This window comes from Amblyraja radiata, chromosome 28 (assembly GCF_010909765.2).
Source record: "Amblyraja radiata isolate CabotCenter1 chromosome 28, sAmbRad1.1.pri, whole genome shotgun sequence".
NCBI classification, from domain to species: Eukaryota; Metazoa; Chordata; class Chondrichthyes; order Rajiformes; family Rajidae; genus Amblyraja; species Amblyraja radiata.
Window position 1 is genome coordinate 13929950 of NC_045983.1, and position 27681 is coordinate 13957630.

General features: G+C 48.9%; 1 protein-coding gene across 1 annotated transcript in view; it reads left to right on the forward strand.

The window, feature by feature from the left end:
- The first annotated feature begins 2642 nt into the window (after positions 1-2642).
- The window catches only part of LOC116989146 (solute carrier family 13 member 5-like), a 30888-nt gene continuing 5849 nt past the window's right edge, over positions 2643-27681 (forward strand). Inside the window, exons 1-9 of the mRNA XM_033046373.1 lie at positions 2643-2754; positions 8138-8266; positions 10466-10602; positions 19231-19445; positions 20466-20661; positions 22332-22454; positions 23453-23665; positions 26338-26453; positions 27344-27474. Of these exons, the coding sequence (XP_032902264.1) occupies positions 2662-2754; positions 8138-8266; positions 10466-10602; positions 19231-19445; positions 20466-20661; positions 22332-22454; positions 23453-23665; positions 26338-26453; positions 27344-27474 (1353 nt within the window). The 5' untranslated portion in view covers positions 2643-2661. The remainder of the gene's footprint in view (positions 2755-8137; positions 8267-10465; positions 10603-19230; positions 19446-20465; positions 20662-22331; positions 22455-23452; positions 23666-26337; positions 26454-27343; positions 27475-27681) is intronic.

A 27681-nucleotide genomic window follows, 5' to 3' on the forward strand; every position in this document is an offset into this window, starting at 1 on the left:
GGCAGAGCTCTTGCTGACTCAGTCTGAGCTCCCGCTCCCTCCCCATCCCACTCTCGCCACACGCCGCTCCAACACTGCCGCTGTCTCCTGTTTGGGTACCGTACCTGTGGACTCAATATTGAAGTCACCAATGGCAGGAAGCAGCCTATCATTCTCTCTCCACAGATGTAGCTGTACCTCCCGTTCCTTTCTTTTCCATCTCAAATAGCTGCTTCTAAAAGTAATTACATTAATTAATCCACATGGATATGCAGAAAATGAAGGGATATGGATCATGCGCAGGCAAGGAGATTAGTTTAACTCAGCATCATGTTTGGCGCACATATTGTGGGCTGAAGGGCCTGAACCTGTGCTGTACTGTTCTATGTTCAATGTAATTGTTACCCTGAATAACCTTGGTGTTCACCCGTATTTCCTCCCCCCACATCAACCATTCCCCTCTGCAACTTAACCCATGCCTGCCTCTGACGTCAGGTGCAGGTCCCCTGGCTTTAGAGATACAAGGTGGGAACAGGCCATTCGGCCCACCGAGTTTGTGCCAACCAGCGATCACCCCGTACACTCACACTATCCTACACCCTAGAAACAATTTACATTTACAGAAGCCAATTAACCAACAAACTTGTACGTCTTAAGAGTGTGGCAGGAAACTGGAGCATCTGGAGAAAACCTATGCCTTCATGGGGAGAACATACAAACTCCGTACAGACAGCACCCGTAGCCAGGATCAAACACGGGTCTCTGGCGCTGTGAGGCAGCAACTCCACCATTGCACCACTGTGCTGCCCAACATTGCCTGACATTGACTCTGCCCCTATCCCTGCCGCACTTTGTCATGTTGGGGGAATGTACATGAACTTGTTGCTATGTGTGTGGGTTTGGGAGTCGTGGTGTTTGATTGTTTTGTGTGTGTGTGTCAGAGCGTGAATACGAGTGTCAGTATAAGCAAGGCCCAGGAATGGATTTAGCTGGGCTGGAGATCAAAGAAGCATTAAAATAAAAAATATCTCCCTGACATTCTGTCGCACTTCCCATGTGTGAAGAGAGGAGAGATTGGGGAGACTGGGCCTGATGTCCATGGAGTGGAGAAGGTGGAGAGGTCACATGAGGTTTATAACACTATGAGGGGGTGTGGATAGGGTAGAGTGTAGTAGGTATGTTGCAAAGCCTACCTGAAGCGTCGTTGAAAATCTGCCGCTGCGGGTGTGCGCGATTTTGGCGCCGTTTAGAGGGGGCGGGTTTAAAACGCGATTTTCTCTAGGCTGTTCAAATCGAAGATGTTCAGCCTAGTTAATTATTAACGAAAAATCGCTGGAAGTCCCCGTCGCAAAAGCTATTATTAGTTTTAAAGGCCTCGTATAATAGTTATAGTAGTTTAAAAATCAATCTCTAAACCCGCGACCGCCAGCAACCGCAGGGTCTCATAAAGCAGGCAACTGAACGTAGGTTGTATATTTTTACATTAAAAAGGGCTTCTTAAGATCCCTTTATACAAAGTTTAATATTGCGAGTAGCTCATTTTGGGCCCATTATATCCCGCAGTATTTTTCTGGGCATTTGGGGGCACAAATCTACCGCAATGTGAACGTTCCAAACCAGCGCGTTCACAGGAACCCACTGGAAAGCTGATTTAAATGGGCATTTATTTACAGTAATTGAACACTAAATTCCTTCCATTTGGTCTATAAATTAATGTAAATGAGATTTTAAAATCATGTTTTATTGTGAATTATTTGTGAATATTATTTGGACATTTAGGCTATTTAAAAATGTTAATCATTTATTAAGAAATGGATAGATGTTTAGATCTAGTAATTGAAGTCTGAAATTAGCTACAATTAGGTAACTAACTAATTATATGCTTTAATTTCAGGTCATCCAAGTAAGATTATTTTATATTTGTTTCAGAATGCTTCAATCTATGATAACTGAAAATTTCATTCAGTTCTCTAATTTTTAAGAAAGTTATGGGCTTTTGACTGTTCACGATCACAGCTTTTTTGTTATGTCCATAGAAAATCAATAGGGAACAAGATGCTCATTTCCGAGTATGAAAATGGCCATAACATTTTAAATACTTGAGATATGAAAGTGAATTAGGTGTCAAATTAAACTTCTTTTTATGCTTTATCTGATGGGATAAATTACAGACTTGATTTTTAAAATCTCAAAATTTTGTAACATTGTAACGTAGGAGGCTTTTCCCCATAAAAGATGTAGACAAACCAGAGGACATGGGCTTCAGATAAGGGGGGGGGGGGGGGGGGGGGGAGAGGAGAGGAGATTAAGGGGGTAACTGAGTGGGAATGTCTTCATCCAGAGAATGGTGAGTACCAGGAACACACACTGCTAGAGAGACTGGGGAAGCAATCACTGACAGTGTAAGAAGTGTTTGGATGATGATCACCAGAACCTAGAACAGGAACAGACTCTTTGACTCACCATGTCTGCACCAAACATGATACCAAGTTAAACGGGGGAGCCGTTGGTGGGGGGAGGGGAGTGAGCTGTTGGTGGGGGGAGGGGCCGTTGGTGGGGGGAGGGGGGAGGGTGGAGGGAGTAAGAGGCTGTTCACGGGGGAGAGGGGCTGAGTCGATGTGGTGAGCCGGGCCTAGCTGGGGGAGAGGAGGGGGTTAGCCGGGACTGACCAGTTGTGGGGAGATGCAGTCGTGCCTGAGGGCGCTCCGCCAGCCGTTCACTCTCACTCTACCGGTCCTCGTCTTGCTGCCACTGCCCCTCGTCATGAGGAGCAAGGTAAGCATCCGACACCAGTGACCCCTCCCCTGACCCCCCCTCCCGTGGCTCACTCCCAGGTTCGGCGCGAGTAGGTTTGCAAAGCTTTACCAAAACTTTTCTCTCATTTGCGGGGAGGGGGGGTCACTCGACGAGTGAAGGGCACCGAGTGATGCAGATGTTGCCCCTGGGCGCACAGCTGGAGGAGTTCCAGTGTGTCACCCCCTCCTCGCTGTCTAGGGCCAGGGGCAGGCGATGGAAAGGATGATTTAGCTCAATTTGTCCATGCCAACAAGGACACCCCATCAACACTGCCCTAGTTTGGCCCATATCCCTCTATAAACATTTCCTATCCATGCAACTGCCCAAGTGTCTCTTAAATATTGCTATCGTTTCTGCTTCAACTACCTCCTCTGGCAGCTCGTTCCACATCTTCTTTCACCTCTATCTCTCCCTCCGGTTTTACATTTCCCTCCTCTCTCCTTATCTGACACCATTTTGTCTCATTTGCACGTCTAGCCTTTGTCATTTACTCCAGTGGTTCCCAACCTTTTTTAGCTCATGGCCCCCTTGGGATCTTTTAATTTTTCTGTGCCCCTCCCTGACATTATTAGCGGAAAAAAATACTTCAATATTATAATACCTTCCATAAAAAATATCAGTGTCTATTAATTGCACATATATTCTCTTTTATTCTATTCCACAAACATCAAAAATATTTCAACTACATAGATTTAAATTTATTAGAACTGAAATTTAGGAGGCAACAGGGTGGTAGCTCTGTGGCCCCTTTCATTGAACCTGTGGCCCCCTAAATCCCAACATTTTTCTGTGGCCCCCCTGAAATTTGCCATATGGCCCCAGGTTGGGAATCACTGATTACTCCACTCATCTGCAAATCAAATCTTTCTCACCCTGTATCAACCTATCACTTGTGTCGGAAAGAACTGCAGATGCTGGTTTAAACCAAAGACACTCCCCCACCAACGGCTCACTCCCCCTCCACCCCACCAAGACTCCCCCTCCACCTACGGCTCATCCCCTCTCCCCCCCTCACTCCCCTCCCCACCAATGGCTCACCCCCTTCATCAACGGCTTATCCCCCCTCCATCTCGAGAAAAAGGGAATAGGTGACATTCCAGGTCAAGACCATTCTTCAGACTGGCAATCTGAAGAAGCGTCTCGACACGAAACGTCACCTATTCCTTTTCTGCCTGACCCGCTGAGTTACTCCAGCTTTTTGAGCCCACCTATCACTTGCCAGGCTTTGTCACGCCTCTCTTTTCCATCTTTCTCCCACCCTACCACGTTCAGTCTGAAGAAGGACCCTTTACCACCACATTAGCATCTTCCAATCCTCCTTCATTTGGTCTGTAGTCAGGGAAATTAATTTAGTTTATTGTCATGTGTGCAGTGTTCACGTGCACAGTGAAAAACCTTTGTTGCATGCTAACCAGTCAACGGAAAGACAATACATGATTACAATCGAGCCAATTACAGTATGATAAGTTACACATGATAAGGGAATAATGTTTAGTGCAAGGTAAAGCCAGTCAAGTCCGATCAAAGATAGTCCGATGGTCACCAATGAGGTAGATAGTAGATCAGGACTGTTCTCCAGTTGTGGTAGGATGATATCAGCTGAGAAGTAACTGTCCCTGAATCTGGAGGTGTGCATTTTCACACTTTTATAGCTTTTGCCCAATGGGAGAGGGGAGAAGAGGGAGTGGCCAGGGTGCGACTCATCCTTAATTATGCTGCTGGCCATGCCGAGGCAGCGTGAGTTTTAAATTGAGCCAATGGAAGGGAGGTTATTTTCTGTGATGGTTGTACTGTGTCCACAATTCACTGTAATTTCTTGCGGTCTTGGATGAAGCTGTTCCTGAACCAAGCTGTGATGCATCCCGATAAAATGCTTTCTATGGAACATCTGTAGAAGTTGGTGAGAGTTATTGGGGGCATGCCGAACTTCCTATGCCTTTAAGGAAGTAGAGACGTGGGTGTGCTTTCTTGGTGGTCCTGGAGATATTGACTACTCGGAATTTGAATGTTGGGCGTAGGCTTTGAAACTCCCTGCCTCACTATATCCAACAATCTGGGACATATTTCACCTGGCCTGGCAAATTATCCCACAACTTTTTCTGAATCTCAGTAAAATAGGCTTTGGCTTGATTTAAATCCTTCCCCCCTGTTGTACCATAAAACACAAAGTGCTGGAAGTACTCAGCAGGTCAGGAAACACCTGTGGAGGGTAAGGACAGGTTATCTTTCGGGTCGGGACCTTTCTTCAGTCTGATGACGGGTTCTGATCTGAAACATCTATCCATTTCCGTCCCTAGATGCTGCCTGACCCACTGAGCTCCACCAGCACCGTGTACTTGGCTGAAGATTCCAGCATCTGCATTCATGTGTCTTCAACTAAAGGCACAAGTCAGGGGGTTGATAGAACATTCTCCAGTTGCCTGATGGAAAAAACAACATTGCATTTAGTTGCCCCAGATACTCTGTCTGCTCATAAGTTCATATGTCATAGGAGCAGAATTCAATCATGGCTGACCTATCTTTCCACCATTCAATCATGGCTGACCTACCTTTCCCTTTCAACCCCATTCTCCTGCCTTCTCATAACCCAGACACCCTTACTTATCAAGAATCTATCATCTCCACCTTAAATATATCAATTGGCTTGGTCTCCACAGCCGTCTGTGACAATGAATTCCACAGGTTCACCACCCTCTGACTAAAGAAATTCCTATTCATCTCTTTTCGAAAGGTATGTCCTTTTATTCTGAGGCTATGACTTCTGGTCCTAGAATCTATCATTAGTGGAAACATCCTCTCCATATCCACTCTATCCAGGCCCTTCACCATTCGGTAAGTTTCAACCTTCTAAACTACAGCGACTACAGGCCCTGCGTTCATCATATGTTAACGCACTCATTCATGGGATCATTGTCGTAAACCTCCTCTGGACCCTCTCCAACTCCAGCACATCCTTCCTCAATTATGATACCCAAAAGTTCTCATAATATTCCAAAGGCGGCCTTACCAGTGCCTTATAAAGCCTCAGCATTACACCCCTGTTTTTATATTCTTGGCCTTTCAAATTAAATGCTGGCATTGCATTTGCCTTCCTTACAATTTGAATTACAAATTAATTTTTGGGGGAATCTTGTACCAGCACTCCGACGTCCCTTTCCCCATTTAAAAATAGTCTACGCCTTTATTCCTACTACCAAAATGTATGACTCCACACTTTGCTATGCTCTATTCCATTTGCCACTTCTTTGCCCACTCTCCCAACCTGTCCAAGTCCTTCTGCAGAGTGCCTGCTTTCTCTACGCTACCTGCCCCTCCACTTATCTTCATATCATCTGCAAACTTGGCCATAAAGTCATTAATTCCCTCATCCAAATCATAGATACTTTATATAATGTGAAGAATAGGGGCCCCAGTACCGACCCCTATGGAACACCGCTATGCACTGGCAGCCACCCAGAAAAAGCCTGCTTTATTTCCACTCTTTGCTTTCTGCCATACAGCCAACCTGCTATCCATGCTAGTATCTTACCTCTGATATCATGGGCTCTCATCTTCTTTAGCAGCCTCATGTGCAGCACTTTATCAAAGGTCTTCTGAAAATCCAGATAAATCCAGCTTCCCCGAACCCACGTTCCTGCCTCTGAGCAGCACTGGGACATCAGGTACCATCTTTTAGAGCACCCCTCTCCCATCGAGCGAAAGGTATAGAAGTGTGAAAGCACACACCTTCAGATCAAGGACAGTTTCTTCCCAGCTGTTCTCATGCAACTGAACCATCCTACAACAACTAGAGAGCAGTCCAGAGCTACTACCTATCTCATTGGAGACCCTCGGACCATCTCTGATCGGACTTCACCCAAAGGAACAAGCTGCCAGAGGAAGGTACACAAAATTGCTGGAGAAACTCAGCGGGTGCAGCAGCATCTATGGAGCGAAGGAAATAGGCGACGTTTCTGGCCGAAACCCTTCTTCAGACTGCCAGAGGAGGTAGTTGAGGCAGGGACTATTCCAACTTTTAAGAAACAGACATGTACATGGATAGGACAGGTTTGGAGGAAGATTCACCAATATGCAGGTGCTACTAGTGTAGCTGGGACATGTTGGCTGGTGTGGGCAAGTTGGCCCAAAGGGCCAGTTTCTACACTATCACTATGACTTTACTGGCTTTATCTTGCACTGAACGTTATTCACCCTCTTCCCTTTATCATGTGTCTCGACACTGTGGATGGCTTGATTGTAATCATGTACTGCCTTTTCACTGACAGGTTAGCATGCAACAAAAGCTTTTCACTGTACCTTGGTACATGTGACACTAACCTCAACTCACTAAACCCAACTCAAATTAACTCACCATTTCCAGGTTCCCCACCATTCCCACTAGTTCACCATCACCGTTCGTTCATCATCATTGGGTCTAAATCCTAGAGTATCCTCCCCAACAGCAGACGAGCACCCCTTCACTGGAAGGACTCCAGCGATTCAAGATGGCAGCTCTCCAGCATCTCCTCAAGGGGATAACTAGGGATGTGCAATAAACGCTGGCCTTACCGGCAACATTGGGATCTCATAAATAATATTTAACCCACTCACCTGCCCTCTTCTTCACAGTCCCCGGCTGGTTGTCTCCCGTTTGTATTCCCGCTCGGCAAGTGTCCAGGAGATGGAGAGGGCAGGAGGGATTGACCTGAGGGATGTTGCTGCTCCAAGATATCAGGGGCTCGATCGGGTAATTACATTGTCAGTCCAGCCTGGTGATCATGTTCACATGTACTAGGAGTGGAATTAGGCCAATCGGTCCAATCTATTCCGCCATTCATTCATGGCTGATCTATCATTCCCTCTCAACCCTATTCTCCTGCCTCCTCACCATAATCCCTGACACCTGTACTAATCAAGAACCTACCAGATCTCCACCTTAAAAATATCCATTGGCTTGGCCTCCACAGCCGTCTCTGGCAATGAATTCCACAGAATCACCACCCTCTAAAGAATCTCTTCTCATCTCTTTCTAAAGGTAACACCTTTAATTTGGAGGTTATGGCCTCTGATCCTAGAATCTCCTCTCCACATTCACTCTATCCAGGCGTTTCATTATGGGAAATGACACATCGAACAAGCCCAAACTCCATACCCGCCCACCGCCTTTCATGAGAACTTGCTTAGTTTCCGTTGACAAGTCGAACCTTTAGTCATTTACCTTACTCAAGTAAATTAATATAATTTACCTTATCAACACTTCCCTGCAAGGATGAGACTTCTGTTTCCTTCTCCCATCGGAGAAGACGTGGGAAAAGGGGAGATGAGGGCAGGAATTCCCATCTTGGCTGTGTTTTTCCCACTGCCTTCCTCTCCTTTCCTACAGGAAGCCTACTTTGCATTCATCGTGATGCTGATGGCCGTGTACTGGAGCACCGAGGTCATCCCTCCGCCTGTCATTGCCATCTTTCCCGTTGTCCTCTTCCCAATGTTCGGAATCATGACGTCCAAGGAAGTAAGGTTGTTTCTCATCTCACTCGACCAGAACCCACAAATAGAACTGTCATGTGATCAGTACATTTCCTCATCTTAGAGTGTTTTAGTTTAGTTTGGTTTAGAGATACAGCGTGGAAGCAGCCCCTTCAGCCCACCGAGTCCATTCCGACCAGCGATGCCCTGTAAATTAGTTGTATCCTATACACAAAGGACAATTTACGGAAGCCATTGAACCTACAAACCTATACATCTTTGGAATGTGGAAGGAAACCGGAGCACCCGGAGAAAACCCACGTGGTCACGTGGAGAACATACAAACTCCATAAATACATCATCCATAGTCAGGTTCAAATCCAGGTCTCTGGCCCTGTGAGGCAGCAACTCTACCGATGTGTCGCTGTACCACGTCACTACCGTCCAGTAGAGCGCTGGGGTGGACCTTGTCTGAACCAGGTCAGGGAGAAGGTGAGCTGGGCTTTCGTGATTGGAGCCAGGCCCAACCTGTTCAAACTGTGATTACTGGTTCACAACCCAGCAGAGGAGTCTTCCTGACATGGTGACCAACATCAGTCTACCACTGTGTGTGTGGAGATCACCAGCAACAGTGGGAATGCCTGCTCTCAGCACTAATATTCCCCGGCTGATTGTACAACAGGCAGCAACACCCACAGACCACCCACATGACTAAATAACAGACAGTACTTTTCCGTAACAATGAGCTGTTATTAGATTACGGGCCAAGTGGGACCCGTTGGGTCCCATCCCCTCAAGGCACGGTTGCGGGGGGGAGAGGGCAGCCTGCGGCGTCACACACACACACTAACCAACCCCTACACACAAACACTAACCTCCCCTGATATTATATTAATATTATTCATTCGCTCCTTTTCCTCATCCCCCGGCCTATCCACTCATGCATAGCTCCAAACTGCGCGGCTAGAGGGGGAGGGGGGTGGAGATGGAGGGGGAGGGGCTAGAGAGGGAAGGGGAGGTGGTAGAGAAGGAGAGGGTAGAGAGGGAGGGGTTCGAGAGAGAGGGAGGTGAGGGGGGTAGAGAGGGAGGGGAAGGGGATAGAGAAGAAGAGGGTAGAGAGGGAGGGGGGCAGAGAGCTCAACCGCTGCATGAACTCCAGTCCAGCCCCGACTTCATTTCTGGGCTGGCGTCTTCTTTTTCGGCGCCGGTCACAGCCCCATCTCAAGCCCCGGGTTCGACCCTCACTCCAGGCTCTGCTCCAGCACAGGCCCAGCCTTCCCACCAGGCAACGGGCGGACGTCGACAACCCTCATCCTTGGTTCCACTGGCGGCTTCTTTTTCGGCGCCGGTCACAGCCCCATCCCAAGCCCCGAGCTTGAAAATGTCGTTGGAGAACTTGAGTGCCCTTCCCGCGCGGAGTATCTCGTCCTGCCTTGCGAGTGAATTGTGACGTCAGTCGGATTTATTTTCCTCGAAATTAGAACTTTGAAAACTTTAATATTTTGTAGCTGTTTTTAAAAGGTTAGAAAATTCAGAAATATAGGTTGAAATGCGACGGGAAGATACTCCATCCGCGGAAAAAATGTGAGTAGCATGTATGAAAATGGGAAGGCTGTGGCCAAGCGTTTTGGAAGAAGATACAAATTAAAGAGAGCAATCCCCACACGATGACCAATGTTCAAGGAAGCACTCCAGGGTTCTCGCATTTTCCCTCTCCAGGGACACGCGGACATGGACGTAGGCCTGGAATAGGGACAAGCAGTCGGATCGGGCAGAACCCTCGACTGCCCGCTGCCTTGACTCCCTCCCACGACCTCCATCTGTACTGGATGACCAAAGATCAGGAGCATGGTGCTAAAGTGCAGCCAAACCCTGAGGGGCAGCCCCTCTAGATACAAACAGGGGATGCAACCTTGCACACTCTGTGTAAACATGGTACTCTTCTGAAGTGTCAGGCAGCTGGCGAGTCCGTGACAGGCAGCATTGTCTGTTCAACGGACGGCCCTGTCCACAGACCACCCCACCAATGTCTGTATACAGGTAACTCTGCCCACAGACCACCAATGTCTGTGCAACAGGCAACTTTGCCCAAACTCACTGCTGTCTGTGAGACAGGTAACTCTGCACACATCACTCTCAATGTCAATGGAACCTCTGCCCACAGAGCCACCGTTGCAGTGCAGAGCTGTCCTGTCCTTGGGAGGGCGTAGAACCAAGCTCATTCCGCCTGTGTCTCTCGTTACAGGTGTGCAAGCAGTACATGAAAGACACCACCATGCTCTTCCTCGGCGGATTAATGGTGGCAGTGGCCGTGGAGACCTGCAACCTCCACAAGCGCATCGCACTGCGAGCCCTCATCTTGATTGGCGTCCAGCCCGCTCTGTAAGACTCTGACCGCTTGGTTTTAAGGGGGCGTCAGTGTTCCCAGCATTGCACGTGTAGTAAATGTCCCAGCACATACAATGCTCAAGAGAATTTAATTTTAATTGTCATATTCACCAGGAACTAAACTACAAAAGTTTAGAACAGTCTACATCCGGTCTCACCTGCTGCAGCTTTAGGGCCTCTTTCGGATAATAACATAAGTAAATCTTCTATCTATCTATCTTCTATCTATATATCTATATAGTTATCTATACATAACTAAAACTCTGATCTTAACGCTGATGTCGCCAAATGGAGACCTTGATCCTGGTGGAGGAGAACGACCAGTGCCCACTGTGAGTCCCCATCGCAAGACCAGCTCCAGCCTCCTCCCCTCAGATCCCCCTCGCTGGCTCCTGCCCCCCTCCTCCATGATACCCCCCTCTCCCCCATGGCTCTTCCCTGTCTTTTCTCCAAGCTCTCTCCCCACAACTTCTCCCATCCACACATCCCCTGCCCCCACAACCCCCTGCCCACACATTCCCCTCCCCCACACCCCCCCTCCCCCACAACCCCCCCCCTGCCCACACTTCCTCACCCACAACACCCTCCTCCCCCCACAACCCGCCCACACACACCCCCCTCCCACGCCCCACTCTACACACCCGACACTACACACCCCACTTCCCTCCCCTCACACACATGAAGAGGAGGGAGAGGGAGTGCTGTGGGATGAGGGGAAATGGGCCACGCTTGTGCAGTTAGGGACTATGGGTGAGTGTTGGAATATTGCGTTGCGGAAACGGGTTTCGTTGGGGGACCAGGCCTCCCACGTGACTGGGACCCAATGCGTCCCACTTAGTCTAGCATACAATAAACAACAACACAATAAATGATCAGTTATACAAGGAAATCAGACCATAATAGTAAAAGTATATAATGCAACTAAAATAAAGTCCACGGTAGTTCGGTGCTGAGGTAGGTTGTGATCACTGTTGGACAAGAACCTAATATTTGCTGAGAAGAAGCTGCTCTTGAACCTGGTGGTCATGGTTCTCAGACTCCTGTACCTTCATCCCAATGGTAGCAGCGATATGAGAGCATGGCCAGGGTGGTTAGTGTCACCTCCCTCAAACAGGTGACCATATTCCCGAATCAGAAGCCATGGATGAACAGCGAGGTCAGGCTACTGCTGAAAGCACGGGACACCGCTTTCAGGTCAGGCGATGCTCGAGCCTACAGCTCATCCAGGGCTAACCTGAAGAAGGGCATCAAGAAGGCCAAGCACTGCCATAAGCTCAGGATTGAGGAGCACTTCAACAACAACTCCGACCCCCGACGCATGTGGCAAGGCATCCAGGCCATCACGGACTATAGACCCTCCAACACCACGCCCACATCCAGCGACGCCTCCTTCCTTGAGGGGCTTAATCACTTATATGGCCGCTTCGACAGGGACAATCTAGAGACAGCCATCAAGGCTGTGCTCCCTGCCGATCACCAACCCCTCACACTCACCCCCTACGACGTATACGTGGCACTGAGTAGGACTAATGCACGTAAGGCTGCTGGCCCTGACGGCATCCCCGGGCGCGTGCTCAGGGCCTGTGCTGCGCAGCTGACAGACGTCTGGACTGACATCTTCAACCTGTCACTTGCCCAAGCAGTTCTCCCCACGTGCCCTAAAACCACCTCCATCGTGCCAGTGCCAAAACACTCCACTGCGGCAAGCCTCAACGACTTCCGCCCAGTTGCACTTACCCCCATCATCACCAAGTGCTTCGAGAGGCTGGTCCTGGCACACCTCAAAAGCTGCCTACCCCCCACACTGGATCCCTATCAGTTTGCCTACCGCAAGAACAGGAGTACGGAGGATGCCATCTCAACGGCACTTCACTCCGCCCTCTCCCACCTCGACAACAGACACTTACGTAAGAATGCTGTTCATCGATTACAGCTCAGCATTCAACACCATTATACCATCTAAACTGATCACCAAACTCAGTAACCTGGGCATCGATCCCTCCCTCTGCAACTGGATACTGGACAGTCTGTTAGGTTAGACAAGCACACCTCTTCAACCCTCACCCTGAACACCGGCATTCCACAGGGCTGTGTGCTGAGCCCCCTCCTCTACTCCCTCTTCACCTATGACTGCACACCTGTACATGGTACTAACACCATCATCAAGTATGCAGATGATACAACGGTGATTGGCCTCATCAGCAACAACGATGAGTCGGCCTACAGGGAGGAGGTCCAGCACTTAGCAGCATGGTGCACTGACAACAACCTGGCCCTTAACTCCAAGAAGACCAAGGAGCTCATTGTAGACTTCAGGAAGACCAGGGGCGGCACGCACACCCCCATCCACATTAACGGGACGGAGGTGGAACGTGTTTCTAGCTTCAGGTTCCTGGGTGTTAACATCTCCGATGACCTCTCTTGGACCCACAATACCTCAACTCTGATCAAGAAGGCTCACCAGCGTCTCTTTTTCCTGAGGAGACTGAAGAAGGTCCATCTGTCTCCTCAGATCCTGGTGAACTTCTACCGCTGCACCATCGAGAGCATCCTTACCAACTGTATCACAGTATGGTATGGCAACTGCTCTGTCTCCGACCGGAAGGCATTGCAGAGGGTGGTGAAAATTGCCCAACACATCACCGGCTCCTCGCTCCCCTCCATTGAGTCTGTCCAAAGCAAGCGTTGTCTGCGGAGGGCGCTCAGCATCGCCAAGGACTGCTCTCACCCCAACCATGGACTGTTTACCCTCCTACCATCCGGGAGGCGCTACAGGTCTCTCCGTTGCCGGACCAGCAGGTACAGGAACAGCTTCTTCCCGGCGGCTGTCACTCTACTCAACAACGTACCTCGGTGACTGCCAATCACCCCCCCCCCCCCCCCCCCCCCCCCCGGACACTCCTCCCACAGGAAAAACACTGTCTGTATATATGCTAATGTAAATATTTATTCAAATCATATGCTATGTCGCTCTTCCAGGGAGATGCTAAATGCATTTCGTTGTCTCTGTACTGTACACGGACAATGACAATTAAAGTTGAATCTGAATCTGAATCTGATGATATTGGCTGCCTTTTTGAGGCATTGCCTCCTATATTCGATGGTGGGGAAGTCAGTACCTGTAATAGGCCAGGAAATGTCCACCACTCGCTGTGATCTCCTTTGTTCTTGTTTGAGTTGCCGAACCAGACCGTGACACAGCCAGTCAATGTACTCTCGACCAAGCACCTATAGAATCATTGACCGACATACTGAATCTGTTGTATATTGCCCGGAACTATGACAGAAGCGGAGTAAGTAATTTAATAGTAATTTACTAACTAACTTTGAACATGATATATCACCCAAACTTTTGTAAAATGGCTGCAGCCATTTAGACTGTGTCCCGGCAGAGTCCTGCGCAGGTCTCGCGTCACCGTCGTCATTTGGACGGCGGTCAGAATCTCCACAATCTTCCAAGGAAGTAGGGCTTACGTTGTGATTGCATTGACATGCCTGGATCCAGCACACATCTTCAGAGATGTGTACACCCGTGAACGTTCCTCCACACACAAGGGTCACCTCTCTTCACCGCTGTCCGTCAATGAAGACGCAAGGTCACCCCCCCTGGATGTAGACTGTTCTGTTTATGGGGTGGGGGGTTTCTGTGAGCGGGAGTCTTCATGAATGGGACTGAGTGGGCTGAGCTGTAGAGTGGAAGGGTCGGTGAAACAGTGTTGGCTGATTTCCTGGGTGATCCTGTTGGATGCAGCTGTTGATCTGGAGCCCACAGCGGGGCCCGTGATTACCCGCTTCTCCATGGTGCCGGCTTCATGGTTACCGCTGTGGAGCTGGTGGGTAAGGGGCGACCGTGGATGACAAGGGAAGTCAGGGACAGTATAAAAATAAAAGAGAAGAAGTACAACATAGCAAAGATGAGCAGGAAGCCAGAGGATTGGGTAACGTTTAAAGAGCAACAAAAGATAACTAAAAAGGCAATACGGGGGGAAAAGATGAGGTACGAAGGTAATCTAGCCAAGAATATAAAGGAGGATAATAAAACCTTCTTTAGGTAAGCGAAGCGAAATTAGTTAAGACCAAAGTTGGACCCTTGAAGACTGAAAAGGGGAAATTTATTGTGGGAAACGAGGAAATGGGGGATGAGTTGAACAGGTACTTTAGTCTTCACTAAGGAGGACACAAACAATCTTCCAGATGTACTAGTGGCCAGAGGATCTAGGGTGACGGAGGAACTGAAGGAATCCACATTAGGCAGGAAATGGTGTTGGTAGACTGATGGGACTGAAGGCTGATAAATCCCCAGGGCCTGATAGTCTACATCCCAGGGTACTTAAGGAAGTGGCTCGAGAAATCGTGGATACATTGGTGATCATTTTCCAATGTTTTATAGATTCAGGATCAGTTCCTGTGGATTGGAGGGGAGCTAATGTTATCCCACTTTTTAGAAAGGTGGGTGAGAGAAAACAGGGAATTATAGGCCAGTTAGTCTGACATCGGTGGTGGGGAAGATGCTGGAGTCTGAAAGATTAAATGATGAAATAACGGCACATTTGGATAGCAGTAACAGGATCAGTCCAAGTCAGCATGGATTTACAAAGGGGAAATCATGCTTGACTAATCTTCTGGAATTTTTTGAGGATGTAACTAGGAAAATGGACAAGGAAGAGCCAGTGGATGTAGTGCACCTGGACTTTCAGAAAGCATTTGATAAGGTCCCACATAGGAGATTAGTGGGCAAAATTAGGGCACATGGTATTGGGGGTAGAGTGCTGACATGGTTAGGGAATTGGTTGGCAGACAGGAAACAAAGAGTAGGGATTAACGGGTCCCTTTCAGAATGGCAGGCAGTGACTAGTGGGGTACCGCAAGGCTCGGTGCTGGGACCGCAGCTATCTGCAATATATATTAATGATTTAAATGAAGGGATTACAGGTAACATTAGCAGATTGCAGATGACACAAAACTGTGTGGCAGTGTGTACTGTGAGGAGGATGCTATGAGAATGCAGGGTGATTGAGACAGGTTGGGTGAGTGGGCAGATGCATGGCAGATGCAGTTTAATGTGGAAGAAAGATGATTTTCAAAATGTCAAGTTGGGAGAAGGAAGTACAACGGGATCTGGGTATCGTTCATCAGTCAATGAAAGTAAGCATGCAGGTACAGCAGGCAGTGAAGAAAGTGAATGGCATGTTGGCCTTCATAACGAGAGGAGTTGAGTATAGGAGCAAAAAGGTCCTTCTGCAGTTGTACAGGGCCCTAGTGAGACCACACCTTTGTGTGCAGTTTTTGTTTCCAAATTTGAGGAAGGACATTCTTGCTATTGAGGGAGTGCACCGTAGGTTCACGGGGTTAATGGCAGGATTGTAATATGCTGAGAGAATGCAGTGGCTGGGCTTTCATACTCTGGAATTTAGAAGGATGAGAGGAAACTTATTGAAACATATACGATTACTAGACTAAGTGGGACCCGTTGGGTCCCAGCATCACACGGGAGGGATGGTACGCCAACGCAATATTCCACCTCTCCACCAATTCCAATATTGGTGGCCAGTGGGGTGGGGGCTTTCTGGAGCGCTAGTATGGGTGTTGTGCGCTGAAGGGACTGGTTTCCAGAGGGCTAGTATGGACTGTTGGCCGAATGAATTCTTGGGCTGGCGGCTCAGTCACTCAAGCCTGTTGTGCTAGCAGCTCACTTACTCACGGCTGGTGGGCTGGCAGTTGACTCACGGCTATTCCTTGATATTCCATTTCAAGCATGGTGCAAGGCGACCAAATTCAAGTGCAGTTTCATACCACTTCAAGCAGGGTGCAAGGCCGCCAAATTCAAGTGCAGTTTCATACCATTTCAAGCAGGGTGCAAGGCCACTAAAGACAGCGAGTCGTGACCTCTCCCTCCCCCATCCTGCAGAGACTGAGCCATGCCCACACTTCCGGGTTTTATTGTCCCTCCCACTAGAAGGGGCGTGGCCCTCATGGCATGATTAACAGGAGAGAGAATCGCAACATTTTTAAAACACTAATAATTCTTTTATTTTTAATCGATGGGAAAAATCCTCGGCACCTGATGAGCGGAGGGGGACTCTGAGTAAGATGGTCAAAAATCACAGCCATGCGTTGTAGCATTTTTTCTAAAATCAATATAAAGGCAAGGCAGTTTTAATTAGGCAAGGCAGTTTTAATTGGCCAAGGCAGTTTTAATTGGCCAAGGCAGTTTTAATTAGGTAAGGCAGCTTTAATTCGGCAAGGCAGCTTTAATTAGATTACACAGCTTTAGCACTTTCAAACCAAAGACAACACAGCTTTAGCACTTTCAAACCAAAGGCAACATGGCTTTAGCACTTTCAAACTACATTTTCATACCACATTAAGGGCACTGACAGGTCAGTAAAACCACTCACAGTTTTAGTAGACATGTGTTCAGTGTTATTCACAGCTCAAACTGAGAATTGTGACCTCTTTCTCCCCCATCTTGCAGAGAACTGAGGCACCTCCACACTTCTGGGTTTTATAGTCCCTCCAGAAGGGGCGTGGCCTTCAGGAGAGAGAATCTCAACATTTTTTAAACACTAATAACTCTTTAATTTTTCATCGATGGGAAGAATCCTCTTGTCCTGTGCAGCAGAGGGGGACTCTGAGTAAGATGGCCAAAAATCACAGCCATAAGTGGCAGCGTTGTTTCTAAAATCAATACACAGAACAACACGAAGTGATCAAGACGAGACTTTTAGTAAGATAGATAGATAGATAGATAGATAGATAGATAGATAGATAGATAGATAGATAGATAGATAGATAGATAGATAGAAGGCAAAGCAAATTTAATTAGGCAAGGTAGCTTTGATTAGGCAAGGCAGCTTTAATTAGGCAAGGCAGCTTTAGCACTTTCAAACCAAAGGCAACACAGCTTTAGCACTTTCAAACCAAAGGCTGCACAGTTTTATCACTTTCAATGCAGGAGCAGGGAGGTTCTACTGCAGTTGTACAGGGTATTGGTGAGACCACACCTGGAGTATTGTGTACAGTTTTGGTCTCCAAATCTGAGGAAAGACATTCTTGCCATAGAGGGAGTACAGATAAGGTTCACCAGACTGATTCCTGGGATGTCAGGACTTTCATATGAAGAAAGACTGGATAGACTCGACTTGTACTCGCTAGAATTTAGAAGGTTGAAGGGGGATCTTATAGAAACTTACAAACTTCTTAAGGGGTTGGACAGGCTAGATGCAGGAAGATTGTTCCCGATGTAGGGGAAGTCCAGGACAAGGGGTCACAGCTTAAGGATAAAGGGGAAATCCTTTAGGACCGAGATGAGAAAAACAAAGGCAACACAGCTTTACCAAAGGCAACACAGCTTTAGCACTTTCAAACCAAAGGCAACACAGCTTTAGCATTTTCAAACCAAAGGCAACACAGCTTTAGCACTTTCAAACCAAAGGCAACACAGCTTTAGCACTTTCAAACCAAAGGCAACACAGCTTTACCAAAGGCAACACAGCTTTAGCACTTTCAAACCAAAGGCAACACAGCTTTAGCACTTTCAAACTACATTTTCAAAATACATTAAGGGCACTGACAGGTCAGTAAAACCACTCAGTTTAGTTTACATGTGTTCAGTGTTATTCACAGCTCAGACTGAGAATAGCGACCACTCGCTCCCCCATCTTGCAGAGAACTGAGGCACCTCCACACTTCCAGGTTTTATAATCCCTCCGGAAGGGGCGTGGCCTTCAAGATAGAGAATCTAACATTTTTTAAACACTAATAACTTATTTTTCATCGATGGGAAAAATCCTCTTGTCCTGCGCAGCGGAGGGGGACTCTGAGTAAGATAGCCAAAAATCACAGCCGTAAGTGGCAGTGTTTTTTCTAAAATCAATATACAGAACAACAGGAAGTGGTCAAGATGAGACTTTTAGTAATATAGATTAACGGTTTGGACACGCTCGAGGCAGGACACATGTTCCCGATGTTGGGGGAGTCCAGAACCAGGGGCTGGTTAAGAATAAGGGGTAGGCAATTTGGAACGGAGATGAGGAAACACTTTTTCACACAGAGAGTTGTGAGCCTGTTGAATTCTCTACCTTAGAAGGCGGTGGAGGCGATTCTCTGGATACGTTCAAGAGAGAGCTAGATAGGGGTCTTAAAGATAGCTGAGTCGGGATAGGGGAGAAGGCAGGAACGTGGTACTGATTGTGCATGATCATATTTAATGGCGGTGCTGTCTCGAAGGACCGAATGGCCTACTCCTGCACCTATTGTCTATTGTTTAGTTTAGAGATACAGCGAGGAAATTGGCCCACTGTGTTCACACCGACCAGCAATCCCCACACACCAACGCTATCCTACACATCGATGGTTGGCATGGACTCAGTGGGCCAAAGGGCATATTTCCATGCTGTCGCTCTCTGAACCAACCCCTTTCCTTGCCTGTTCTGATGCAGGTTCTTGAAGCTGAAACATTAAACGTGTCTCTCTCCACAGATGCTGTCTGACCCGCTGAGTGTTTCCAGCAATCTCCTGCGTTGATTCCCGGAAGGGTGGATTGATGTAGTGAGAAGGGGTGAACGTGTCAGCGGGAAGGTTGCCTTCATGAACCCGCCTTGTCATCTGTGTCCTGCCCAGGTTGATGATGGGCTTCATGGGCGTCACGGCGTTCCTCTCCATGTGGATCAGTGACACGGCCACCACCTCCATGATGGCGCCCATCGCCCAGGCCGTGCTGGACCAGCTCAGCACCACCGCCACACAGCCGGGAGATCCAGAGCAGGGATACGGACAGACCGCCAGAGAGCAGGAACTGGAGGAGAAGGATGCCACAGATGAAGAGAATCAACCAGGTGGGTGGCACCTCTCTGTGAGGAATGAGGACCTCCTGCTGTGGTTTGTGGGGAACAATCACCTCCCTGTGGGGTATGCGAGGACGAGGACCTGTGGGATATGTAGGGAATGAGAACCTCCGTGTGGGATATGTGGGAAGTGAGAACCTTGCTGTGGCTATGTGGGGAACAAGGGGAACCTCCTTGTGGGGTATATGGGGAAAGTGGTCCCCCAAGTGGATATGTGAAACTAAGGGGACAACTCAATGGGGTATGTAGGGAACAAAGACCTACACTTGGGTATGTGGTCCACAAGGGGACCTCTGCGAGTGATGTGTGGGGAATGAGGACCTCCCGGTGGTTATTTGTGGTGGAGGACCTCCGATGGGATATGTAGGGAACAAGCCAACCTCCCGATGGGGTATTTGGGGAATAGGAACATCCCTGTGGGGTTTGTGAGGAGTGAGGAACTCCCTGTGGGGTATGCGGACCAAAGGTTGTCCTGCCAGACACCGCCACACACTCTCGGTTCAGAGGCTTTAGACCTCCCCAGTGAGCTGCCCGGAGCAGATGATCCTGGATCTTCTGAACACATGATTGGTCGGGGTCTCGTCAGATGCTGGGCTCCCCTGTCCCACCATGCCTGGACCTCCGCCCATCCCCTCCTCAGCTGCGGGTGGGTTATGAGCTGTGTAAGAAGGAACTGCAGGTGTTGGTTTAAACCGAAGATAGACACAAAAAGCTGGAGTAACTCAGCGGGATAGGCAGCATCTCTGGAGAAAAGGAATGGGTGATGTTTCGGGTCAAGACCCTTCTTCAGACTAGATGTCTTTTACACGAAGAGTTGTGGGTGCCTGGAATCTGCTGCTGGAGGTGATGTTGGAGGCAGATACAATGCAGGGACACAAATGATGTGCAGGCCGAGGAGATTACTCTAACGTGACATCATGCTTAGCATGGATACTGTGGGCTGAAGGGCCTGTTCCTATTCTGTGTTGTGTGTTGCTGCCTGATTGGATGTCGTGTACCTCCTTGCTGTAGCTCAGATCTCTCCGGTGGTGCAGACTCAGGATGCTGACGTGGAGATGAGGGTGTCCGCGGTCCCGCACAGCGATGACCAGAGTGAGCAGTCGCGGGTACGGAAGATGCTCTCCCTGTGTGTCTGCTACTCCGCCAGTATTGGGGGCACGGCCACTCTCACCGGCCCCAGCCAGGTGCTGAAGGGGCTGTTCAGTCAGTGAGTGTTTCCACCCCCCTCTCCCCCCCCCCCCTCCCCCCAGTCACCCCAAACTGCCCTCAGGTTCCTATTTAATCTTTCCCCCTTCACCATAAACCTGTGTCCTCTGTTTTTTAATTCCCCTATGCTGGATTAAAGACTGTGTATTCACCCTATCTATTAACATACACATCTATACATTCACCCCTCAGCCTCCTGCGTTCTAAGGAATTAAGTCCTAGCCTGCCCAACCTCCCCCTATAACTCTTCCTTGTCGCATCCTTGTGAATCTTCTCTGCACTTTTTCCAGTTTAATGACATTTTTCCTACAACAGGGTGGCCAAAACAGAACGCAATTCTCCATGTGCGGACTCACCAATATCTTGTACAGCTGTAACGTAACGTCACAACTCCTTCACTCAATGCCCTGACTGAAGAAGGCCAGCGTGCTAAAGACCTCCCTCACCATCCTTCTTACCAGTGGCACCATTTTCAGGTTCATAGGGTCATAAGGTCGTACGGAATAGGAGTAGAATTAGGCCATTTTTCCCCATCAAGTCTATCCCCGTCATGGCTGATCTATCTCTCCATCAAAACATCATTCTCCTGCTTTCTGCCCATTTCTGACACACATACTAATCAAGAAACTATTGATCTCTGCCTTAAAAATATCCACTGACTTGGCCTCCACAGCTTTCAGTGGCAAAGAATTCCACAGATTCACCACCCTCTGACTTAAGAAATGTCACCTCACCTCCTTCCTAAAAGAACGTTGTTTAATTCTGAGGCTGACCTCTAATCCCAGACTCTCCGAATAGTGGAAACATCCCCTCCACATCCACTCTATCCAGGCCTTCACTATTCTGTACGTTTCAATGAGGGACCCCCTCATCCTTCCAAACTCCAGCGTGTAAAAGCCCAGTGCTGACAAACTCACATCATAGGTTAACCCACTCATTCCTGTGCCTCCTCTGGCCCCTCGCCAAAGCCAGCACATCCTTCCTCGGATATGGTGCCCAAAAGGGTTGCCTCGGTCATATCTCAAACCCACCTGCCTCCAGTCCATTCTCATGCTCACAGTCCCCCTCCAACAATTATCTTATCTAATTGGTAGCGGCCAATCCAATCTCAGGCCCAGGTTGCAGTTTCTCTACCTCCACTCTCTCTCCCCCTCCCATCTCTTGCTCCCCTCGCTCACTCCCTCCCCTCTCTCTCGCTCCCTCTCTATCTCTTCTCTCTCTCACTCCCTCTCCTCTATCTCTTCTCTCTCTCCCTCCCTCTTTCTCTCTTCCTCCCCTCTCTCCACCCCCTTTCTCCACTCCCTCACTCCACCCCCCTCACTCCACCCCCCACTCTCCACCCTTCTCCAGCCCTCTCACTCACTCCCTCTGCTCTCTCCCTCCCCTCTATTTCCCTCCCTCCCTCTCCACTCTCCCTTTCCTCTCTTCCTCCCCTCCCCTCTCTCCCTCCCCATCTCTCCCTCCTGCTCCCTGTCTCCCTCCCCCTCCCTCTCCCCCCTCTCTCTTCCTTCCCCTCTCTCCCTCCCCCCTTTCTTTCCCTCCCCCCCTCTCTCCCCCCACCCTCTTTCCCTCCCCTTCCTCCCCCCCTTTCTCTGTCAGCCCCCATGTTCTCTCAGAGGGGGTGATGGAACTCGATGATTCCCTCCTGACTGGATGCTTGTGGTTTTGAAGGATCTTCCCCGACAATGGAGATGTGATCAACTTTGCCTCCTGGTTTGGCTTTTCCTTCCCGAACATGCTGATCATGCTGACCTGCTGCTGGCTCTGGCTGCACCTGATGTTCCTGGGAGTGAAGTGAGTGACACCACGGAGCGGGAACCCTGGCTAGTCTGTCACCAAGCTACAGCCCATTGGTTTTGGTTCAGGTTCAGTGTGGACAAGCATTAAGGGTTGCCAGCTTTATCACTCCCAAATAAGGGACAAAAAGGCAAAATAAGGGTACAAATCTCAACATCAATTCGTTGACCGACTCAGCCGTGACTGGGTGAATAATGTTGGCCTGGGTGCTGGACTGCACACAAAGCCCAGCCAGCGGGCCAGCTGTGGAATTTTAGCCCTCGCGCGATGTCGCGTGCTAAGTCCGGCATCCCATCATGAACCGATGATCAGCCATGAGAAGGAGGGGCGGTGGTGTCAGCGGTATGCGAAGGTACAAAGGTCGGACAGCTGGCCGGGCTGCCGACCGCTAGGACCAAGGGCGAGGCGCTGCTGCTGCACTCCATGGGCTGCACTATGTCTGGACGGGTGAGGCGCGGCTGGACGCGGCATTCCGACCCGACAGTGCCCTCAACCCGAGTAGTAGCAGTCAAAGGTAGACAAAAGTGCTGGAGAAACTCAGCGGGTGCAGCAGCATTTATGGAGCGAAGGAAATAGGCAACGTTTCGGGCCGAAACCCTTCTTCAGACTGAACAGTCTAACAGTTAAATACGGGAGAAGGGTTTTCCCGTATGGGACAAACCAATTTAACCCAATATACAGGACAGTTGGCAACCATACGAGCATTCAGCAGGCGGGGTGGGTAGGTGCGACGAGGTGGGTGTGGAGCAGGGGCCTAGTGGCAGGTGAAGCCTTCGCTGTGCGTGTAGAGCAGGGGCCTAGCAGCAGGTGAAGCTTGTCCTGCGGGGGTGGATGAGGGGCCTAGCAGTAGATGAAGCCTGCACTGTGGGTTAAACCAGCCAGCGAGGACCCAGGAGACCAAAACTATTCTCAGGGTCACCTCGTCCCTGCCGGGAATGCTGGGGAGCAGAGCCTGTAAAAGCCTCTCAGTGTTTTTTTGTTTGTTTCACCCGCAGTTTTCGAAGGTTGCGGAGTTGTCGTAGGAAGAACTCGCCGATAGAGCAGGCGGCCTACGGCATTATCCAGGGGGAATACCGCAAACTGGGCCTCATGTCCTTCGCTGAGAAGCTAGTCCTCGGCCTTGTCATCCTGCTGATAACCCTCTGGTTCACCAGGGAGCCGGGCTTTGTGCCCGGCTGGGGCTCCCTCTTAAACGTTGAAGGCAAGAAGTAAGTCCCAACACCGGACACAACAGCAGCTAAAGGACACACAGTGCTGGAGTAACACAGCAGGTCAGGCAGTATCTCCAGAGAACATGGTCACATTTAGGGTGTAGACCCGAAACATCACCTATCCATGTTCTCCAGAGATGGTGTCTGACCTGCAGTTATTCCAGTTTCCTTTTGTGTAATAACCGGCATAAAGTTCTAGGAGCAGAATTAGACCATTCGGCCCATCGAGTCTACTCCACCATTCAATTATGGCTGATCTATCTATCTCTCCTAACTCAATTCTCCTGCCTTCTCCCCATAACCAATGATACCTGTACTAATCAAGAATATATCTATCTCTGCCTTAAAAATATCCATTATCTTAGCCTCTATAGCCTTCTGTGACAATGAATTCCACGATTCCTTCGTCCCGTACCCTTGACACCGGCATCTGCAGATCCTTGTTTCCAGAGTACAACAACAGTTCCAGGTCCTTCGGCCCACCATGTCAGTGCTGACTGTACGTCTGAGCTGATCCGTAGATGCACGGCTCCCATTTCCTATTTTACCCAAAACAAGGAATTTTAATTCCATATTCACAATTAATATTGTATTACATTAATCGAAACTGCTGTCCGTGCAGTTTGCAAACAATGGCCCTCAAATGACAACAATGTCAGCCATATCCTGGGGGCACACGAAGCCCCACGGAGCCAACCGTTCTCGGAAGGCTTCCAAAGCCCCCATGGACACCATGTGCTCTCTCTCCAAGGACAAACGGGCATGGATGTAAGCCCAGAATAGGAGTAGGTAGTCGGCTCAGGCAAAACCCTCTTGTCTGTGACTACCAGCAGTGAAAACATCTTGCATGTTTAAATCAGGTTACCCCTAATTTTCTAGCCTCCAAGGACCTTGGGTGGCACGGTGGCTCAGCGGTAGAGTTGCTGTCTTACATTGCCAGAGACTAGGGATCTAACTTGACTATACCTTGTCTGTACTGAGTTTGTACGTTCTCCTCATGACTGCGTGGGTTTTCTCCAGGAGTTCCGGTTTCCTCCAACACTCCAAAGACGTACAGGTTTGTAGGTTAAAGGTGTAGGAAAGAACTACAGATGTTAATTTCACCGAAGATAGACACAAAAAGTTGGAGTAACTCAGAGGGTCAGACAGCATCTCTGGAGAAAATGAATAGGTGACATTTTGGGTCAAGGTCTGAAGAAGTGTCTCGACCCGAAATGTCACCTATTCCTTTTCTCTAGAGATGTCGTCTGACCCGCTGAATTCCTCCAGCATTTAATGTCTATCTCAGGTTTGTACGTTAATTGGATTGGTATCATTGTAAATTGTCCCTCGTGTGTAGGACAATGTAAGTGTGCGGGGATCGCTGGTCGGTGCGGACACAGTGTCAGAAGGTCATAAGTGGTTGAAGCAGAATTAGGCCATTCGGCCCATCAAGTTAACTCCACCATTCTCAAAGTCTGTGAATCTTTCATTGTGTCCTTTAATTAATGTCTATAACAGCTGCGTATTCTTCAAATGATTTGCATGAATCCTCCTGCTCATCAATGACCTTCACTAACTAGTAACTGGGGAAAATTTTCATCCGAAAATTTCATTTTGAAGTAGTTTTGAAAAAATATTTTTTTTTTTCTCGAAATGCTTGGATGTTTTTGCCACATATATATTGGCTTAGTTTTACCCTGCAAAAAAACATTAAAGTCATTTTGCTTTAAAGAAAATGTTTAAAAAAACATTAAAGTCACATGGTATCACACAGAAATGTTTCTTTCAATAATTCACATTGCTGATTCTGTTCTTCATGAAATGTAACTATCTGTTCTCGCAAAGATAAAAAAAATTCTAACACCTGTCCCTGCGATAGCCAACGCACTTTACAAACGGAAAGCCACGTGCACCGCTATCAAAAGTTGATAACACTGAAGACTGGACGGCCAGTGGACTCTCCCCGACATTTTCCCTCTCGTCAACCAGCCTGGCAGGGAGGTTAAAGTAACCAGTCAGGCAGGGAGGTTAACATACATTCTAGAGTCTCATTAGAACTAAATCATGAGCATAACAGGTGTTAAAATAGCCCTCATGACTTACTAATGTTTTAATTGTGGCCATCAGTCGGGGAGGATTATTTCGTTGAAACTTCTTTTACTCTTTGGTATTTTAAATACGTTCATTTTAAGATTAAAATAAAAATAATAAAAGACGAACAAAAACATATTAATAAAAATAAAAGGATTAGTTCTACAAAATTTGTATTCATTCAAACGGCCGCATTTAATGGCCCAGAAGGCCGCAGGTTCCCCACCCCTGGTTTAGATACAACAAGCTGGTGTAACTTAGTGGGTCAAGCAGCATCTTTGGTGAAAAGGGATGAGTGACGTTTCAGGTCGGGACCCTTCTTCAGACTGTTTCTAGGGTGGAGGAATTGGAAACAAGAAAAGACCAGGCCTAATCAGGGTCGGCAAGAGATGTCCTCAGGCAGGGTGGTTCCCTGACAGGCCAATTGTTGGCTGGGGATGGTGTGATCCCACACACTCTCGGTCAGGATCACTGACAGTGACCAGATCACAGGCTCCCTTGCCCTTAGTGCCCACCACTCTGTGGTGCCCACCCTGCCTCTGGTCCTCTGGACATGTCCTGCCAGCTGCACACTAACTGACCTCTGTTTGTTTCAGGTTTGTCACCAACGCCACAGTGGGGATGTTCATCACGGTTCTCATGTTTATAATACCGTCTCACAGGCCACGGATCAAAGGCTGGGCCTGGAACAAGGCAATTGCGGCTGAGCCAGGTCAGTGTCTGCCAGAGGACGTGATCGGGAGCACAGTGCCCAGAGGCCCTAGTGTCCATCAGTTTGTGCTGTGGCCCCAGTGTGTGGAGGTGCAATGCTTAGTTTCTCTGTCCAGTGGCCCCAGGGTCTAAAGGCCCAGTGCTGAGGCTGTCCAGAGACCCATTGCCCGGAGGTCTCTTCCCCATGTCCAGGGGCCCAGTGATCACAGGCCACTGTCCAGGGGCCTAGTGTCCAGAAGCCCAGGATCTAGGATCCCAGTGTCCAGGAGCCTAGTGTCCATCCGGGGCCCAGTGTGTCTGGTGGCCCAGTGATCACAGGCCATTGTCCAGAGGCCCATGGCCAATGTATTAGAAGTCCAGAGGCCCATGATCTTAGGAGCCCAGTGTCCAGGGGCCTAGTGTCCATCCGGGGCCCAGTGCCTGTCCAGAGGTCCACTATTCTCGGTGGTCCCATGGTGAGTTGTTGCTTCAGGTAGAGTGGCCTCACTCCGCCCGCTGACCTCCATCACAGAGTCATCGAGCTGTACAGCACGGAAGCAGGCCCTTCAGCCCACATTGTCCATGCTGACCAAATTGGCATCCTGGACTGGGCCCATTGCCTTCATTTGGCCATAGCCCTCTCAATCCTTCCTATCCACATATTGAGGCAGTACAGTGGTGCAGCTGGTAGAGCCACTGCCTCAAAGTGCCAGAGACATGTGTTATGCGTAAGGAAATTGGGAATATCTGGGAAGAGGATATTTCACGGCGTTGGGTGGAGTAACAAATGTGGACACTTCTGTACCGTGAGGGTAACATCACTCAGACAAGAGCCCTTGCTCACAATCCCAATCCCACCACCTCTGCCCTGCCACTAATACGTTGGCCATGCTGTCCTTCCTTCCTCCACAGGCATTGACTCCAGGGAGCGGAAGGATCACCGCTCTGGCCGGCTCCTGGAATGGAAAGAGGTCCAGCGGAAGCTGCCCTGGAATGTGGTGCTGCTGCTGGGAGGAGGCTTTGCCCTGGTCAAAGGATGTGAGGTAACACTGACAACTAGACACTGCCGGTCCCAGCGATCACACACTCGCGCCCTCTCACCATCGGTTTCACAAGCTTCAGGAATTCAGAGGTCATTCCCTCTTCACCCCCCTCCCTTTGGGCAGATGATATAAAAACTTGAAAGCACGTACCACCAGTTTTAGGAACAGCTTCTTCCCCAATGTTATCAGACTACTTTACAGACGTCT